We start from the raw sequence: 19,731 nt of genomic DNA on the forward strand, positions 1-19,731 counted from the left end.
GTTTAATAAAGAGAAATGCAAAGTGCTCCCCTTAGGAAGGAACAATCAGTTCCATACATACAAGATGGGAAGCGACTGTCTAGGAAGGAGCATGGCGGAAAGGGATCTAGGGGTCATAGTGAACCACAAGTTGAATATGAGTCAACAGTGTGATGCTGTTGCAAAAAAAGCAAATATGATTCTAGGTTGTATCAACAGGTGTGTTGTAAGCAAAACTCGTGAAGTCATTCTGCTGCTCTACTCTGCACTAGTTAGGCCTCAGCTGGAGTACTGTGTCCAGTTCTGGGCGCCACATTTCAAGAAAGATGTGGAGAAATTGGAAAGGGTACAGAGAAGAGCGACAAGAATGATTAAAGGTTTAGAGAACATGACCTATGAAGCCAGGCTTCATGAACTGAGCTTGTTTAGTTTGGAAAAAAGAAGATTAAGGGGGAACATGATAGCGGTTTTCAAATATTTAAAAGGGTGTCACAAGGAGGAAGGAGAAAATTTGTTCCTCTTGGTTTCTGAGGACAGGACAAGGAGTAATGGGCTTAAAGTGCAGCAGGGGAGGTTTAGATTGGACATTAGGAAAAAATTCCTAACTGTCAGGGTGGTCAAATATTGGAATAAATTGCCAAGGGAGGTGGTAGAATCTCCCTCTCTGGAGATATTTAAGAACAGGTTAGATAGACATCTGTCAGTGATGGTGTAGACGGAGCTTGGTCCTGCCTTGAGGGCGGGGGGCTGGACTCGATGACCTCTCGAGGTCCCTTCCAGTCCTATTATTCTATGGTTCTATAAGCCAATTTTTTTTTATTTAAAAGAAAAAAAGCAAGTGAACCAGCCTGACCAATCTGACCTAGAACTTGAAAAATTCATAATGTAATTTTTATTTTTATTAACTCCACTTTAATTATAAATTAAAAAATGAATGTTTAAAATTCTATATATATACACACACACACACACACACACACACACACACACACACACACACACATACACACACACACACCAGGGCTACGTCTAAACTGGCATGATTTTCCGGAAATGCTTTTAATGGAAGAGTTTTCCGTTAAAAGCATTTTCGGAAAAGCGTGTCTAGATTGGCAGGACGCTTTTCCGCAAAAGCACTTTTTGCGGAAAAGCGTCCGTAGCCAATCTAGACGCGCTTTTCCACAAAAAAGCCCCGATCGCCATTTTCGCGATCGGGGCTTTTTTGCGGAAAACAAATCTCTGCTGTCTACACTGGCCCTTTTGCGCAAAAGTTTTTCGGAAAAAGACTTTTGCCCGAACGGGAGCAGCATAGTATTTCCGCAAAAGCACTGACAATCTTACATGGGATCGTCAGTGCTTTTGTGGAAATTCAAGTGGCCAGTGTAGACCGCTGGCAAATTTTTCCGGAAAAGCAAGTGCTTTTCCGGAAAAGCAAGTGCTTTTCCGGAAAAAATGGCCAGTCTAGACACAGCCTTTCTGATTTACATTGAGTTTTTATATATGCTTCTAGTACTGACATCATACTTAGTACCTTCTCTCTTTACGCTGACAGTGGTAAAAAATTCGAGAGTCAGTTAATGGCTCACTCGAAAGAAAAATCATTACAGATGTACCTCAGAAACAACTAGCAAAAACTTTGTCTTGACACTGAATTTTTTTGGTCCTAAATTACCATCTGATTGATCGCACTGCACTTGCAATGCTTTCAGGCGCTATAACACAGTCAGCATACAGTCTTCCACAACAATTTGCTCTTGCATTGCAATTGCAGGGTGATAGTCATCAAGTGGGTCATGGTTGTCTTGACCTGTCCCTCGGCTGCCTTTCTGGCCATAAGAACCACTGCTGTTTTTAGCTGAGACTGTCTGGCCCCTGTAGATTTGAGCCTGATGCTCACATACACCAAATTTGCTGAGCAGAATGAAGACATCCCTTCGGAAAGCCTTGGTGAAAATAGCATAGAGGAATGGGTTGGCACAAGAATTGAGTGGGTAGAACAGCACTAGAAGGATCTTGGAATTACTGACTGTTATCAAGGGCTTGTTCATAATGGCAGACAAAGCATAGAATGAGATAGGGGCCATGCATAGAAAGTCAGTGAAAATCAACACAGCCATCCTTTTAGCAATTTTGGTGTCTTTGTCTCCCGACTTGTACTCAGGGTTTCGCACTGTTATATAGATTTTTATGTAGCAGGCACATATGATGATAAAGGCAATGATGTTCAGCATTAAAACAAAGACAACGTAGGCTTGAGCCAATGGTGTGTCGATATCCATGGGCAAGCAGATGCTGACTTTGATATAGCTGCTGACCCCAACCAATGGCAAGAGGGCGAGAAGAAAGCATGATAGCCAACCACCCAGCATGATGACCAAAGCATGCCGAAGGCGAAGCTTCCTATCCAGGCGCATAGCAAAGGTGATGGCATACCAGCGCTCCAGGGTGATCACAGTCAGTGTGTATACAGAAAGCTCACTGGCAAAGACAGTGAAAAAGCCAGCTGAGCTGCAGCCAGGCCCAGTCTGCCAGTCTATGGCATAGTTGTAGTATTCTGACCTAGTGTAGAGATCCACCGAAGCAATGAGGAGAAGATACAGTCCCATGCAGAAATCAGCAAAGGCCAGGTTGCACATCAGAAACCGTGGGACAGTCAACTTGTAATGACTGGTGAGAAGTATGAAAAGGACAAAAATATTACCCAGGATAGCTAGCAGGTTCACAAACCATACCACAATCCTTAGAAATTTATAGCCCATAATGTCTTCACAGGGATTAAATTCATCAGGCTCTGGAGTGCACACAATGTCTTCACTGCCACCACAGACAGTATAGTCGTAATGGCTGTCAAATCCCTGAATGTTTTCCTCTTGAGCGTTCTTGAGCTCTTGGCCAAACCCAACATCTCCATCCCCCTGTTCTTCAAAGAAAACATAGTAGTGGGAGTTGCCATGAAAATCTCTGAATTTGGAGTTTTCAGCATAAACTGTATCAGTGTGATCTGCATCTTCTTCTGCATAATCTTGGTAAAAAGGGCCATTGAAGGTACCGATGGATCTTTTCTTACGAAAGCTGTGAGTGCTGGTCTGGTTACACATCATGTATTCCAGAATTCTGAAAGAGCATAGGGACGAAATCACCACTGGTATTTGCAGTTTTATTTGTATACAACAGGTATGGCAAGGAAAACACTTTTTAATTATTAATATCTGAATTAAAATACCTATGAACAAGAATATCACTCTGACATATTTTTGTTAGTAAAAGACCATGTGGTGAATGTAGAGCATACCTACCTGAGTTTTTTTGTATGTTGGCAGACCATATACAATGCTGCAATCATCTGCTTCTGACTTTTCAGTTCTTTGAGATGCTTATAATAACAACAATTCCATCTTGCTCCTTACAAATCCCAAGTGATGGGGCCTTTATCACTTTCCAGGAATTGCTATTCCACAGCCTAATTCACGTCTCTATCTGGAGGTTTTGGACTAAGTTTTTCTTTCTTAATTTCATTCAGTTATTCTTAGTGGTTGTTGATTGTGCCACTATAAATATTTTCTCTTCCTTCTCAGGGATAACTTCCTTCAAAAATTCATTGATTTCTTACACCTGCTCTTTACAATTGTTTAACCAACACACACAGCATTGTATTCTTTTCTTCTTTCTGCACAAATCAGTTCTCTCCAGCTCTCTAATAATTTTTGTGGCTCTTCTCTCTATTTCTTCCAATTTGTTCTTCCACAGTTTACTGATACTATTGTGCCCAGAGCTCAACATGATATGCCACATATGGTGTACATAGCAACTGAGAAATTACTAGAGCCCCATTAATTTTGTTTTTATAATTTTTTGTTTTATTTTTCAATAATTTTATTTATTTTGCTTTATCCATGTGGAGTGAGGAGGCATGGGAGGTGTCTGGTCCTGCTCCCAGGATGGGGTGGTGTCAGAGGCCTTTGGGGGCAAAGTTTGCAGAGTGAGTCTGACCTAAACCTACCCTGTAGTAATAGCTCCTATCCTGTAAGCCTCGGTCCAACACCCTGCTGGTTAGACTTAGTCCATCTGTCATGATGATGGAGGGGCAGTTGGGTCGAATCAGAATGAATGACCTTGTGCTTCAACTTGCAACACTCACTGAAATCTAGTCTGACTGTCCCTTGTCATGATGATGGAGGAAAGACCAGCCCATATGTGTGTGGTGCTGCAATCTCATGTTCCAGATCAGAAAAAATGGTGTGGAGAGAGAGGCTGAGCCCTGCAGGACAAGAGCCATAGGAGTGGTTACTGCAGGGTTTGGGGTTGTTTTTTTTTTTCATTTTATATGTTGTTTCTAGTCCTATTGTCTTATTCTGTAGCTGCAAAAAAACATGGGTTTCTAGCTATTACCTTGCTCCAGTATGCAATGCCTCTATGGTTGTAGCCCCAAATAGTATTAGCAATGTTTTGACTACAGTAACACTTTGTAATGAATTCGCTGATTGCTCTCACCCTATGCTTCCTTCAGCATTTTTCACCCAGGTGTCTCCCTCCCATTCACTGTCTGTGTCTTTCAGACTTTCACTAGATGTACTGAAGCTGTGTTTCACAACGGGGAATATAATTTTGTTTCTTTCTGCTCATGTTTCTAATCTCTGTACAACCTTTTGTGGTAGTTCTTTGTCCTCAGAGATATTTGAAACTTCTTCATGACCTAATACCATCTGTGAATTCCATTAATATACCATCCATAGAAGGGTGGGCAATAACTTTGGAAGGGGCCCCCCCCCAGAAGGTTTAGGGCCTCAGGCAGAAGGGGTGAGGGTTTCGGGCAGAAGGGACAGGACCTTTAAATAGAAACAAGTGAAAGGGCTCATACCTCCCCTATGGCTGCCAGACAATGCAGCAGGGCCAGGAGCTGAGAGCTGTTTCAATTGCTTCTATTTATCAGACCTTAGCAGCCACTGGGAAGGCGCAAGCCCTTTTAATAGAAGCAGTTGAAAGGGCTTGCAGCTCCCAGCCCCCCGTAATGCATTGCCTGCGAGCTGCAGGGGAGGCACAAGCCCTTTCAAATGCTTCTATTTAAAGAGCTTGCGCCTTCCCAGTGGCTGCTAACACATTTCCTGGCAGCCTACTGGCAGGCACAAATCCTTTAAAAGAAACTGAAAGGGCTCCCACCTCCCCAGTGGCTCCCAGGCATATGCTAGCAGCAAAGCTGGGAACTGTGAGCACTTTCAACTGCTTCTGTTTAAAGCTGCCTTCCGAGCAGCTGCTAAGGCACGAGCCCTCTAAATAGAAGCAGTTGAAAGGGCTCATGCATCCCCAGCTCCCAGACTACATAGAGGTAGGTAGGCCAGATCTGGCCTGCTGACAGGGTCTTGCCCACCCCTCATTCACAGCAATCAATAAATATGATTGGCATCCTATAAATATTATAGATGGATTTTTTTTTCAAGTGTCAGAAATTTGCCTAAGCAAGACCACTGGCCCTGAACTTCGGAAAAGTTGGCATTTAAATCTAAACTTGAACTCTGCAATAACAATCTCTCTCTAATTACAATAAAGTTTAAATTGTACTAATAGGAACATAGGTTTATGAGACTGGATCAGACCTACAGTCCATCTACTTCTGTATCCTATCTCCAAATGTGGCCAGCACCTGTTGTTTTAAATTTAGAAGAACAGACAAGAAACCTTGCAGAAGATAATTTTGGAATAACCTGGCCACAACAAAATGTCCTTTTGCCCTTTTAGATACAGGCTGGCAGAAGCAAAAGGTTTTATGTCCCTTCCAAAAGTTTTGGTTATATTTAAATCTTTGGTATACCAAACTCTGGATATTGCTTTATCTATATAAACATCTTATCCTTTGTTGAATACTGCTCAACTCCTGGACTCAAAAATATCTTGTGGCAATGAGTTCTACAAGCTAACCATGTATGGAGTGAAAAAAGCATTTATTTGTATTATTTTAAAACCTGCCCCTTTGCACTACTATATCATTTAAAATGGTGTCAAAACTAATTAACTAGAATTATTAAATTATTTATTATATAACAAAATATCAGTTACTTCTTCTATAATTGATTATTTCTGATTTAATCAAAGTTGCCAACACTCACCCTTTGGTTTTCTTCCAGTTCTTGAAAGCACAGCAGTGGCTTGGATAGGACAGGTCAGCTCTCATTAGATGAAGAAAAGTCTTTACAGGAGGTAGTTTCTTAAGTGTCCAAGTATTTTTAGCCATCAGTTCTTTAAGGCTTTCCAGTCCTTTGGTTGGAAGGGCAGCAACACTGGTTCGGGAGACATCACTAGATAGAGAAAGAATAAAACCTCAGCAAATGAAAGTATTGGAAACATTAATGCACTTTAGAAGTTGCACAGAAAGCTGCAGCTCAAACTGCCCCTCCCCCCCATCTAAAACTAAAACAAAACCAACAAAAATGCATGAAGGAGGTGAGGAGAGGAGTTGGCATACTGCCTCCACATATTCGCCTTGGAATGTACCAACTGGTTACCATCAAACAGCATTCAGAAGACAAATTGGCTGCCTGAATGCACAATGATGGAATCACTGCCAGCACACGCCAAATCATTATTTTTTGTTGTTTATTTTAATTTACAATTCCACAGAGGCACTGGGTTCAAGTTGTTTGAGATAGTAACACTCTTTTTAATTTGCTCTTTAGTTTACAAACCTGAAAAATTGCTACAACTTTGAAAGAGGAAGTCAATGTGGCCTCTCAAGTAATTTTAAAACTAGTTTTCCATTTCAAACCCATTTTTATGTAGATGGCGTTGTGATTGCTATTGGTGGCCATCAGCTAAGCTCCTCATAGGCCTTGCCGCAGAGGCAGAGTTCAGTTTAATATGTCTGTAAGAACATGCTCACAGATCATCTGAGAGAACATTTCATATTTCTCTGAGAACATGCTTATTTGGGAGAGACAACTGAAAACAGAATCCATGGCAGATATAATAGTATCATCTAATTCACAAAGGCCCTGATCTTGCATAACTTTATGCTCCTGGCCCTATTTGCAGATTTGATGTCATAATTTGTTGCAATTGCTAATGAGTTAGCTAACTATACAGCTACGATCTGAATTTGAGTAGGAAATTATCTTCTCCCTGCTCCCTTTAGCACATCTATATACATTTTTCACCCGTAAGGTTTTAAAACTGATCATTTGACCATCTCCTTGAGTAAACTATGAATTACAGAAAACACCCAAACCTTTTAAAACAGGCTTTTAAGGCTCACAGTTCAAAACACACAAAAATTAAATGAAAATATAAATTTAAACACACTCAAAGTTTCTCCTTCTGTTATTCGTCCTCTGGCTTCTAGCCATGCTTCTTGAGCCATATGATAATTTACATGAAAACACTCACATAGCTACAGCAGTGTTCCTCACAAGCTCAACATCAGCTCATACTAAACATGTGCTATATTTAAAAAGATGGGAACTGTCAAGTGTTGCTGTTTTAAGAGCTTTATTGACAAAGAACCCGATTCAAAGAATGTAAACAAAAGTGTTTTTTCTGTGCAGTGTCCCTTAATTCACAGGTAAAGTGCTAATAATAAGCTTTCAGAAAAGACATCAAAGCAGCAAAGCAACAAAGCAGAATGCATCTCTTACTCTTTCAGCAAAAACCTGTGCCACGAGCCCTCATGAAAGATTTGTGCAAATGTCAATGGGAGACGAGTGAATGGAAAGGCATGCCAATCCATTCCCATCTGGCATATACCTGTGCAAGTGGCTCTCCACTGGGAAGAAAAACCTTCTTTATTTCTCCTTTTTGGATTGCAGTTATCAGTAAAAGAATCACACTCTTAGGATGTACCTGCTCCCGCCACACAAACCAGTAACTATATGAAAAGGTCTAACCACTGAGGAGCCATACAACCTCTCTCTTGAACCATGGGTTGCATGTCTTCCTTGCCACCTTCTCAGAATCTTTTTAGCTCCAAACAAGTGAAGATGAAGAGTAACCAACTTGAAGAATTTGCGTTATAGATAAGTAACTTCTTTTTCCATTCGTGGGGGGTCTCACAAGCCATGCTAACATACAAAAATACAGGGAGGCAGAGGCTAACTCAGCTGACTAAGAACTGTAGAGCTGCTCTCCCAAAAAAGAGAGTACTGCTGCACAGAAATGTGGACAAGCTCCTACTCGAATTTTGCAGCCTTCTACCACAGGAAGATTCCTGAGACAGGATGGAGAAACTGCTCTGCTCTGTGGGCTAGAAGAAGTTAGCAGATAGAACATGGGAGAGGTGGGGAGTCAAAGCATTCTTGGTCAAGGAGATTTGATTTTGCAACAAACTCTCAGAGGTGAGCAGGCAAATCTAGAGTCTGAAAGTTTCCAGGCAGGGCTGAGAACACATCCTCTTTGAAAAAATTTCCTATGTATAAAAAAATGACACTTAACAGTGACACCCTTCTCTACCCAAGCACATCTCCTCCTAAAAAACAGAAACTAACTAAAAATAACAAAATAAAACAATTGCATTGCTGTTAGCAGAATTTTTTTACTCTGAGTAGGAAAAGGAGCCAGAAATTCCAGGAAATCTAATAGACTGAGATACTATAGTGATGGCTGGCAATATAAAAGATCAGATCACAAGGTCCACCTCACTTATTTACTTTTGTTCCTCTTTTTCTAATGCCCTTCAGTTTGACATTGTCTCTTTGATACTGTAGAGTCCAGAACTAAATGCCATTACCCAGATAAGGTCACACTTCAGCTTCAAAGAGAGGCTACTGCTTCTTTATGCTGACGTGAAGCCTTTGCACATGCAGTCCATATTCCCAGTGACCTCTTTGCCAGTTATACCATACTGTCAGCTTTTGTCTAATTCACAGATCTTTATCACCACCCCAAAGATGTTCTTGCTTCCCAACTTTGTCCCTCTCACTGAGTACCTGGGGATCAGATTATGTTTTTTCTTCTGTATTATTTGAATTTTATCAAACAGAACCACACTCTATAACCTTCTGCCTATTCTTCTAATCTCATTATGTTCCTTTGAATTATTTTTAACAACCAAAATGGAATAAAATTACATCATCCTCTAGGCACTGATTGATGTAAAAATATTTTTGTAAGTCCTTTAAAATGCCCCACATCAGTAAGAGTATAATCCTGCACAGCTAGTGTGATTAGGAAATTCCACTGGTTTCAGAAGGGTACTGAATTTTCAAGTCATTTTTCCCAGGTATTTTAACTATATGAGAAAGTAACATAACCTCACTGGGATTAGTGACTAGACTGAGCAAATCAGATGAGGTAATACAAAAAGGATGTATTCACCTCTTGAGTATCTGTTACAACTGTGGCTAGGCTGGCTCTAGGGATGCCATCTGCAGAAAAGAAATCAGAACTGAAGGCACAGCTAAAATAAAATGGTTTTTTGACTGATATTTTGTAATAATCAGGCCCGCATGCATTCCATGATTCCACAGAAGTGGAATTTGTGGCAGTATGCATCCTCTGCTGCGGAACTCTGCTCCAGAATCTAAGCTTCCATTATTTTAAAACGTCCATATCAATTCCTTTTGCAAAGAAAACTTACTAAAAGTAAACCAATGCAATGATGTCTTCCTGTCTACAAACAGTCTGAAACAATAATTGAGGGGTGTGAACTTCTTTGCTGATTTTTGTGTAGTATTAATTCTGATTATAATAACTATTATACTGCTCATCACTTCAACATAAATGTCCAGAAAATGTACACATTCTACAATTTCAAATACCCCCATACCATCCTAGATGCCAAAGCCCTAACCGTCTCCTACTCAGCTTTCAATATTTCAAGCATCTTCTCTCTCAACTTCTATGAGACAGTTATAGAAATATAAAAAAATCACAGCATATTAAAATGGAAACATTAAGTAAGTTAGGGCAGCTAGTTGAATTTAACATCAAATAAGTAACAATAAATATTGTACTGATTATATTTATATGTTCATATTTAATTTTTAAAAACCTTTTGGTTTTTAAGGTACATAAAGCTACTGCAGTATTTCCGGTCACCACATAGAACTGCCTCTATGATGCAGAATTTAGGTCCTGTTTGCAGTAGAGTATGTGGTGTCTTGCTGCTAATGAACATCTAAAACCATTTGGGTTTCTTTGGATTCTTTTGTCTTCCTTCTTTCTAAAGCCTGTCTCCCCAGGCTACCATTTAGGAAAGGGTATGTCTACACTACCCCCCTAGTTCGAACTAGGGGGGGTAATGTAGTCATACGGAGTTGCAAATGAAGCCCGGGATTTGAATTTCCCGGGCTTCATTTGCATAAAGCCGTCCGGCGCCATTTTTAAATGCCGGCTAGGTCGGACCCCGTGCCGCGCGGCTACACGCGGCACGGACTAGCTAGTTCGGATTAGGCTTCCTAATCCGAACTAGCTGTACGCCTCGTTCCACGAGGCGTACAGCTAGTTTGGATAGGAAGCCTAATCCGAACTAGCTAGTCCGTGCCGCGTGTAGCCGCGCGGCACGGGGTCCGACCTAGCCGGCATTTAAAAATGGCGCCGGACGGCTTTATGCAAATGAAGCCCGGGAAATTCAAATCCCGGGCTTCATTTGCAACTCCGTATGACTACATTACCCCCCCTAGTTCGAACTAGGGGGGTAGTGTAGACATACCCATAGATCTGCATCTTTAGGTGTGACACTTTATTCTCACATTCAAATTCTCCCCACCTTACCTACATTTATGATTCCTTTAAGAGATTCTCTCTGCACTGTCATCCACCATTCAACTAGACCTTTACACCACCTGCTAGTTTAATGTAACATCTTTCCTGCAGGTTTTCTTGGACTTTGTCGCTCTACTGGCTTCTTTTCTTCTAGGCTCTCCATCACTGGGCATGTTAAATTTCCCTGATGAGAAACTCCTTGATCCACCCTTACACCAAGCAAGTTTTTTTTTCCCATTAGTTAGTTCCATCAGTAGGATCCAGCCTATCTGACTCTGAGTCAGAAAGATCTGGATTGAGATCCATATGTGAACTTTGCCAAAATTTGAGGATGTTTGGATCCAAGGTTTCTTCAGACACATTTCTACCAAGTTCTGCTCTCAACTCTATTCCAGTCAGATATGAACATATTACACAAATGTTCAGGAGAAATGCAGGCTTGTTTTTTACAAGACATTTTCTATTGCTTAATCTAATGGGAATTCTCCCAATCTCCTTAGGAAAATATTCTGCATCTTTAATACATCTCACTATGTTCTGTCTAAATGTTATTTTTCACCACACTAAGCAATGTTTTTCTATTACCGGAAACAGAAAAAAGAAATCATTACAAAAAAGGGGGAGAAAACTTCATGAGATTATGTATAGGAAAACAAAAATTTTAATTGTGAATGTTATCTCATGGGAACAAAGTAACTTTTTTTTTCAAACAGAACAACAAAACTACTAGAGAATCACTGTAATCCCCAGAGCAGAGCTGGGCAAAATACAGCTCAGGGACTGGATCAAGCTCACTAGACCACTGGATCCAGCCTGTGGACTACCCTGCCACGGTTTAAAGCGCAGTCCATGCGGCTCTCTGCTCTGCAGGAAACGGGAGACTTTGAGTGATATACTGGCCACCAGCCCAATTCTCTGTTCCTATAGGCTGGAAACAACTGGCCAATAAGAATTGACCCCTGCCAATCTCTCAACTCCTAATTGCTGGAAACAACCAGCCAATAGGAGCTGAGAGATTGGCTTTGGGGATGAGGACAGCAAAAGCCTCTTTCCCTTCCTGGAGCTGAGAGCCACATGGACGGAACAATCCTGCAGTTTAAAGTGATCTGGAGCTTCAGCAGACAGTGAGCCCAATCTGCCTTGAGGCTGCCACAGGCTTAGGTAAGCACCTCCCAGCCAGAGCCTGCCTCTGGCATTCCTGCCCCTCCCGCGTCCCAACTCCTGCCCCCAAGTCACCATCCAAATCCTCTGCACCCTCCCTACCCCAGGTCACAGTTCCCTCCCAGACTCTGTACTCATACCTTCACTCTTCCTCCAGGACAGGATCCTCTCCTGTACCCAAACACCCTCCCAGATCCTGCATCCCATTCTCCTGCCCCAGGTCACCACCTAAACCCTCTGCAGTCTGCTCTCTGTTTTCCCCTTCTCTCAGGTCACAATTATCTCCCAATTCCCAGACTGCACTTCTTCCTAGAGACCCTCCCTCAAGCCAGAGTTCTCTCCTGCACCCTACACCTAAATCCCTTGAGCCAGATCACAACCCCTTCCTTCACCCAAATGCCCTGTCAGACCTCACACCATCTCCTGCATCCCAGTCCCTTACCCCATGTGCCCTTCTGCACCCAACCTCCACCCTAGACCCCACATCTCCTCCACAGAAAAACACGGCTCATGACCACTTTCCAAAATCTTGGAGTGGCTCCCCACCAAAAATTAGAAGCATCCGAACCTGAGTTTGCAATATTGGGCTGGCAAGCTCATCAAAGTGGACTCTCATGGGATTTCCGGCCCTTTGGGATCTGATCTCTGTCTCCAAGAACAATATAATGAGATGGGGAAGGTAGTTGGGAGAATAATGCCCTGTGGCCAAGGGCAATGTATCCCAAGATCCATTATCTGTTTTCAAACCAAGGAATAATGATTTTCTATTAAAAATTGAAAATTCCAGCCAATATAATGTATTTGTGTTTGGAGTTTGATAATGTAAGGTAATTGTGAAAGTAATTATATATGAATACATTTGTCTGTATATGCTTAAATCAAGTAAGAAGCATCTCCCTAAAAAAAATAAAACAAAAAAATGCAAAAGAGAAGACTAGAACACCAAAGGGCAAGAAAGTAAATAAAACTAAATAAAATTAAAAATGAGATTTTAAAAGCACCAACAATACAATCACTGAAACATAGGGCTAGAAGAGACCTCAAGAAGCCATACAGTTCTGTCCCCTTTGCTGAGGCAGGACCAAGTAAACCCCACATCATCTCTAACTGGTATTCAATCTGTTCTTAAAAAATGCCAATGATAGGGATTCAACCACCTCCTTTGGAAGCCTATTCCAAAATTTAACCCTCATAGTTAAAAACCTTCATCTAATATCTAAACTAAATCTCCCTTACTGCAGTTAAAGCACATTACTTCTTGTCCTACTTTCAGTGAACCTGGAGGATAATGAATCGGAGTCCTCTTTACAACAGCCCTTAATATATCTGAAGTTTTATCAGGTTCCCCCAAGTCTTCTTTTCTCAAGACTACGCATGCCCAGTTTTTTAAACCTTTCCTTATAGATCTGGTTTTCTAAGCCTTTTATAATTTTTTGTTGCTCTCCTCTGGACTCTCCAATTTGTCCACATCTTTTCTAAACAAGCAGTACCAAGAACTGTATACTGTAGTCCGTCTGAGGCCTCAAATGTGCCACTAGAGTGGTACAATTTCTTCCTGTAAGACCATAAAATGAAGGAGGTATAGGAAAGCATCAAACTCAAATCAAATATGTGCATCTTTTCATTTAATCAGGAAAATTAGTTTTTCATTCTTTATTTCTTAGCTTTTCCATCTGCTTTAAATTAGACTTTGTTTCCTTCATTGACCTTAGAGCACATTTTTACACATGATGAAGGTTAGACAATGTCAAAGCATTTTTGTTGGATTAAAGCACAGCTGGGATTCAGTTACTTTAGCCAAATAATGAAAGCCACATTAAAACTGAAATAGTTTGTATTATCTAAAATGTTATGGTTTGCCATAAAGCTGCTTTCACTGCAAATACTGGATCTGGTACATAAGAAGTAGAATAAAACCTATTTTTCCTGAACTCTCAAGAGGTGTTATTTCTAGGTTCAGAGTTGCAGCATAAAGGCCAGGAAATATAGGGAAGCCTATACTGCTTATGCTGTACTTGTTTTGTGGCTAAAGAGGTGTCTTCATTCTCCAGGTCTATCAATCTACCATTTTTCACCAGCAAAAAACTTATGCCAAACACCTAATTCTAAAGGCTAACATTACAGAATTTTCATAATAAATGTATAGTGATCTTCCTGATAGGATATACAGAAGGCAGGATGATGGGCTTCATCCTTTTTCATTATTGCCCAATCCTGATTTCACAAACTGCTACAAAACTATTTTAGAAACTGATTGGTATTACATTGCTGACAATGTCTAGATAGGCAATGAGATGAGACTGTTGCTACTGATTCGATTTGTTTCCATTAAAATATAGTTTATATCTACAAATCAGATATTCTGATAGTCCATGGGAAAATACTCAATTTGTGTCACCCCATTTTTGCCCTTCATTTATGCACTTGGGCTACATCTACACTGCACACTTATTTTGAAAAAAGCTATTCCGGAAGAAAGAATCCATACTAGCTTATTTTGAAATAGCACATCTACACAACAAATGCCCATCAAAATAGCACTGAGTATTTTGAAATAGAGTGTCCATACTCATTGGATGCTGAATCGCATTTAAGGCCATCTGGAAGCAGTTCAGGCAGGTCATCAGGACAGCACTCCCTTCCTGGAGCTGCTGCCTGAGGCTACTTGAGTCCTGAGCTTAAAGGGACCCCCTATACAGCCATGTCTTAGATTCTTCTCCTTTGCCTACCTCCTGGGGACATCAAAGCCTTTTCTCTGCCTGCTGTGGTTGCCCTTGTGGACACCTCAGAAAGCCAGCTATGGAGCTGGAGCTGCCTCTCAGCAGTTGATGGCCATTGCAGCTTGTGCCGCACCTCATGCAGCAGTTTCTGCAGGCTGCCGCTCAGGCCCTGAAGGAATCCAACCCTCTGATAGTCTTGGAGGCCCTCATCAGCTCTCTGTGGGCAGGGTTCATGCTACTGGATTCCACCAGCCCTCCCCTGCACAGAGTGTATCGCTGCTTCTGGCATCTAGACACCTGTGCTGACTGGTGTGTTTGGCTCATCATGGAGTGGTGGGACAACCAGCAGTGGCTCCAGAATTTGCAGATGAGGAAGGAGACCTTTCTGGAGCTCCGTGAGTGGCTCACCTTGCCCTCAGGTAATGGGACACTCACATGAGACCTGCCAACCCCCTCCAGAAGCCGGTTGCCATAGCCCTATGGAAGCTCGCCACATTGGACAGCTACCAATCTGTCAGGAACCAGTTTGGGGTTGGGAGATTGATCATTGAGGCCCTGGTCATGCAGGTATGGTGCTCTTGGGCTATTGTCCTAGGAGCGGGGGGGTGGACTGCTGGAATGGGATTCTCCATGGAAAGTGGGGGAGGTGGTGGTGGAAACCCCCTCCCCAGGACATTTTTCAGTCCCACCCTCTCAAAGCCCTGCCAGGGGATGGGGTAAATGGGGGGGTTTTCCTGCTGTGGAGGAAGAGGGGATGGGCTTGGTGACCTCCCAAGAGCCCTGGCACCCCTGCAATTCTCTGTTTGTCTCCTTCTACAGGTGTTGTAGGCCATCAACAACCATCCTGCTGCGCAGGGTTATCAACCTTGGTGCCATGGATGCCATCATTACTGGCTTTGCCGACATGGTCGTCCCCAACTGCAGGGGAGGGGGAGTATTGACAGCACTAACATCCCCATCCTGGCCCCTGATCACCGGGTATCTGTGTATATAAACCAGAAGAGGTATTTCTCAATAGTCCTACAGGCCGCCATGGACAGCCGTGGCCAGTTCACAGATATATACGTTGGGTGGTCAGGGAAAGCGCACAATGCCTGCATCTTCCACAACTCATGATTGAGAAGCTGCATGCTGGAAATTTTTTCCCCAACTGCCCCATCAGGGTCCAGGACTTGGATATGCCAACGTGCATGGTGGGGGATGCAGCCTACCCTCTTCTCCCTAGATCATGAGGTGCCACCTTGACTATTCCAGGGAACGGTTCAACACCAGGCTCAGCAGGGCCTGCATGGTTGTTGAGAGCATCTTCAGGTGCCTGAGGGCGCAGTTCCAACGCCTCCTCACCCAGGTGGACATCGAGAACATCCCGCACGTGATGGCCACAAGTTGTGTGCTTCAAAATATTTGTAAGAAGAAGGGGAGGCATTCCTGCCACGGTGGGGTGGGGGAGGCAGAGGCTGACAGGATCAGCAGGGCCTTCGAGCAGCCATGCATGGCTGCCATCTGGCAGGCACGTCAGGGAGCCCTGCATATCCAGGAGGCCCTGCGGGAGAGTTTCTCCTAAAGACCCCATTGACATGCTCCCCTGGTTCTCCCCACTAGGGGCCTGTGCATCACCCCTCACTGCCTTTCCTCCAATACCCCTCCCTTCCTGCCCTGCTGCCCCCGCACAGACAATAAAACAGTTTTGGAAAAAAATAAACTTTTTTATTTGGGATCAAAGTAACTGGGAAGGGACTAGAGAAAGAACCTGGGAGAGAAGAGGAGAGAGGGGGGAGGGGAAAGAGGGGAGATGTGAATCTTGGAGTGGGGAGGAGGGAGCTGGAAGGGGAGAAGAGGTAAAGAGGGGCTCAGGGCTGGAACTGGGAGCAGCACCTGGCACCAGTGATCCCACCACTACCAATGTTGGGGCCTCAGTGGCCAAGGGGTGGGGAGGTTTGGAGGAGAAGTGGGAGGAGCAGGCACAGGATCAGGGATCATGCTGTTGAGCAGAGATTGAACTGCTATGCACATGGTGCGGCCCTGCTTCAGCATATCCCACCAGGTGTCTCGCCACAGCTAGATTTCTTCCTGCAGTCTGTAGTCCAGGGTCTGCTCCAGGGATTGGAGTGCCACGAAGTATTCCCTCTGGAAGTTGTTTATGGGTCTCCTATGCCTGCAGATCCTTCGGAGTCAGGAGACTGCCCTGGGTGGTGTTGACCACCCACCTCTCGCAGCTGATCCAGCTCTGGAGAACAGAGAGATGGTCAGTCATCCCAGGAGACACTGCCTGAAGCCTAGCCCACACCTCTGAGCCAAGAGTGACAGTTCTTGGCTCAGACAAAGGGGATATGCTTGGAGCAAGGCCATGTGTGCTCTAGCCAGTGGGCACTTTCCTGTAGGACCCAGATGTTCAAGGAGTGAGCTTCACGACCCCCATGTCCCGGGGACAAGCAGGCATGTGAAGGTGTCAGCAGGACAGAGATCCTGCAGGCAAGTGGGGAGCCATGGGGTGGCTGGGCTTCCCTCCATGCCATGCGTACGCTGGGTCCAGCAGTGGTGGTGTCCCATAGGAGGAGAACTTCTATCCATGCCTGCTGAAGGAGAGGGGGTCAGGGTGTTGTGGGGATGTTGTGTGTGAGCGGCAGACACTCCTGTGCCTCGGAGCAATGTCCCCGGAAGTGGATGCTGCCCCGAGTGCGGACATGCCCATGTGCCATGTGTGGGACTGTGGAGTATGAGTGTGTGTGTATCTCCATGTCCCCAGCTTCCTTCTAGTGGTTGCTTGTGGACAGAGGGTGTCCCACCCCTATGTCAGGAGTATGGCAGGCCTCTCCAGATACCCTGTGGCCAATAGCACAAAGGTTCTCTGGTGCAGCTTGCTTGGGCTGTGTCCTCCAGACTGGCACTCCATGTGTTCCCACATGCACAGGCTGCTGGGCAGCCCTTGCCACCCACCACCTCCACCCTGTGTGTGTAAGGAATGTGATGGTACTCACCTGATGTGCCTTCCCCAGCCTCAAGTGATGCCTGGGACACATCCAGAGCACGGGTACTAGCTCCAAGTTCAGAAGGGTGACAGTGCTGGCCTTGTCCGGCTCCTCCTCTTCCTCACCAGCTCTGTCCTCCATGAGGATGACAAAGGGCATCTCAAGTCCTGAGTCCACTACTAGGTGGGAGAGGGGAGAGCCTGCCCTGATCCCTAGGATGTTGTGCAAGGCTGAATAGTAGGGGTAAGTGTGGGGTTATGCCCTGGTATGGGAGCTGCACTCCTGGGCTCCGGCATACGCCAGGTGGAGCTCTTTAACTTTCATCCACACCTGCTCCTGAGTGTGGATGTGCCCCTTGGTGGCCAGGTTCTCAGTCATGCGGCCTTAGACATTGGCATTCCTGCATCTGGTGCGGAGGTTGGTCTCATCGCCCCAAACCTCAGTAACATCCAGGATCTCCGCCCCAGACCAGGAAGGTGCAAGTTTCTTTCAGGCCTGGGCTGTCTCTTGTGAGCTGTCTGACTGCTCCCTGGGAGCTGTGGAGGGCTCCGGGAGCAACAGAGTCACTCATTGTTGCCAAAATCCGAGTCAGCGGCAGCTGCTGGGTGGCTCAGGGTTGTCAGGGCCTTCTGTCTGACACTTTAAGCTTTAAGGGCTCCAGGGGAAGGGGGAATATAGAGTTTGGTTGAGTGTAAACAGAGCTGTCAGCAAAGCCCCATAAGAAGGGCTGGAGGCCACTTATTCCAAAATAACTTCAGCTGCCCTATCTACACAGGCACTATTTCAGAAGAGGCGTTCTTCCTCATGGAATGAGGTTTATAAATGCCAAAATAAGCTGCCCATTATTTCAAAATTATTTTGAAATAACAGAATTGCTGTGTAGACACTTGCATAGTTATTTCAGAATAATGTAATAATGTCCGTTATAGATTTCAGGCCGGAAGGGACCTTTGTGATTATAGTCTGATTTCCTGCACTTTGCAGGCCTCACCTACCCACTCCTATAATATGCTTATAACCTGTGGCTAACTTTCTGAAATTTGAGGCTGCAGAGAATCCTCCATTTATTGTAATTCAAGTGTCTCACACTGCAGAGGAAGATTAATCCCCTCCCCCCCCGAAGGGTCTATGCCAATCTGACTCAGAGGAAAATTCCTTCATGACCCCAAATATGGTGATCATCTAGACTCTGAGCATGTTGACAAGACCCATCAGCCAGACACTGGGAAAAGAACTGTCTCTAGTAATGTAGAGTCTTCCCCAATTAGGGTACGTCTACCCTACAGAGAAGATCAAAGTTGCCGCTGTCAATCTTCTGGGGTTCGAATTCGTGGGTCTAGTGAAGACACACTAATTGGAACTCAGAGGGACACTCCGGTTGATGCTGGTAGTTCTGCTCCCATGAGGAATAATGGAAGTCAAAGGGAGAGTGTTCTCACTTCGACTTCCTTCAGTATGGACAATGCCAAAAGTTGAGTTAAGGTACTTCGACTTCAGCTATGCAATTAATGTAGCTGAAGTTGCGTATTTTAATTCAATCTTATCCCGTAGTGCAGACATACCCACAGAGTACATTTCTGGCTGTTAGAGATATTTGTTAATAGCCATTATGAACCATGTGGGAGCTGCAGGGCCCCATGCCTGTGGACACTCAGGTAAACAAAGTGTCTGGAGGCCGGCCAGCAGCTAACTCTTGACAAAATGCATGCATCCTGAAGTTTCCCCACCCTTGACTTTGAGGCACAAATCTAACCCGCAAAAACAGGAGGAGAAGAAATCTCTCTTTATATGCCTTGAATTCCAGTTCTCCACTTTTGGTTACCACAACTCTAAATAATAAACCCTGATCTATCTGCAGCCTCAGAGATTTTGACTATTTATATAGTTATGTATTTTCATGTATTATCAATATCTTTAGATGTTTATTACATACACACAAAATATTTTGCCTAATATTCCCTTCTCTGACAATGAAACCATTTTTGTAAATAATCTTCTGTCCTATAAAGGTATTTGGGAAACCTGGAGCATTTAAAGCCGTGGTCCCCAACACGGTGCCCGCGGGCGCCATGGTGCCCACAGGGGCATTTGTATGCGCCCGCCAAGTGCTCAGGGCTGGCCTGGCCCTGGGCACATGGCGCACAGTGAGCGCCGGCCCCGGGAGCGCTGCGGATTGGCCGCCCGCGCTCTGGGCGCGGGGCGCTTGCAGGGGGCGC

General features: G+C 44.1%; 1 protein-coding gene across 1 annotated transcript in view; it reads right to left on the reverse strand.

Moving 5' to 3' along the window:
• Nucleotides 1-1,451: 1,451 nt before the first annotated feature.
• Nucleotides 1,452-19,731, reverse strand: part of TSHR (thyroid stimulating hormone receptor) — a 129,285-nt gene continuing 111,005 nt past the window's right edge. Inside the window, exons 10-11 of the mRNA XM_006115977.4 lie at nt 6,081-6,269; nt 1,452-3,093 (exon numbers count right to left, since the gene is read on the reverse strand). Of these exons, the coding sequence (XP_006116039.2) occupies nt 1,692-3,093; nt 6,081-6,269 (1,591 nt within the window). The 3' untranslated portion in view covers nt 1,452-1,691. The remainder of the gene's footprint in view (nt 3,094-6,080; nt 6,270-19,731) is intronic.

The sequence above is a fragment of the Pelodiscus sinensis genome, chromosome 4 (genome assembly GCF_049634645.1).
Source record: "Pelodiscus sinensis isolate JC-2024 chromosome 4, ASM4963464v1, whole genome shotgun sequence".
Taxonomy (NCBI): domain Eukaryota; kingdom Metazoa; phylum Chordata; order Testudines; family Trionychidae; genus Pelodiscus; species Pelodiscus sinensis.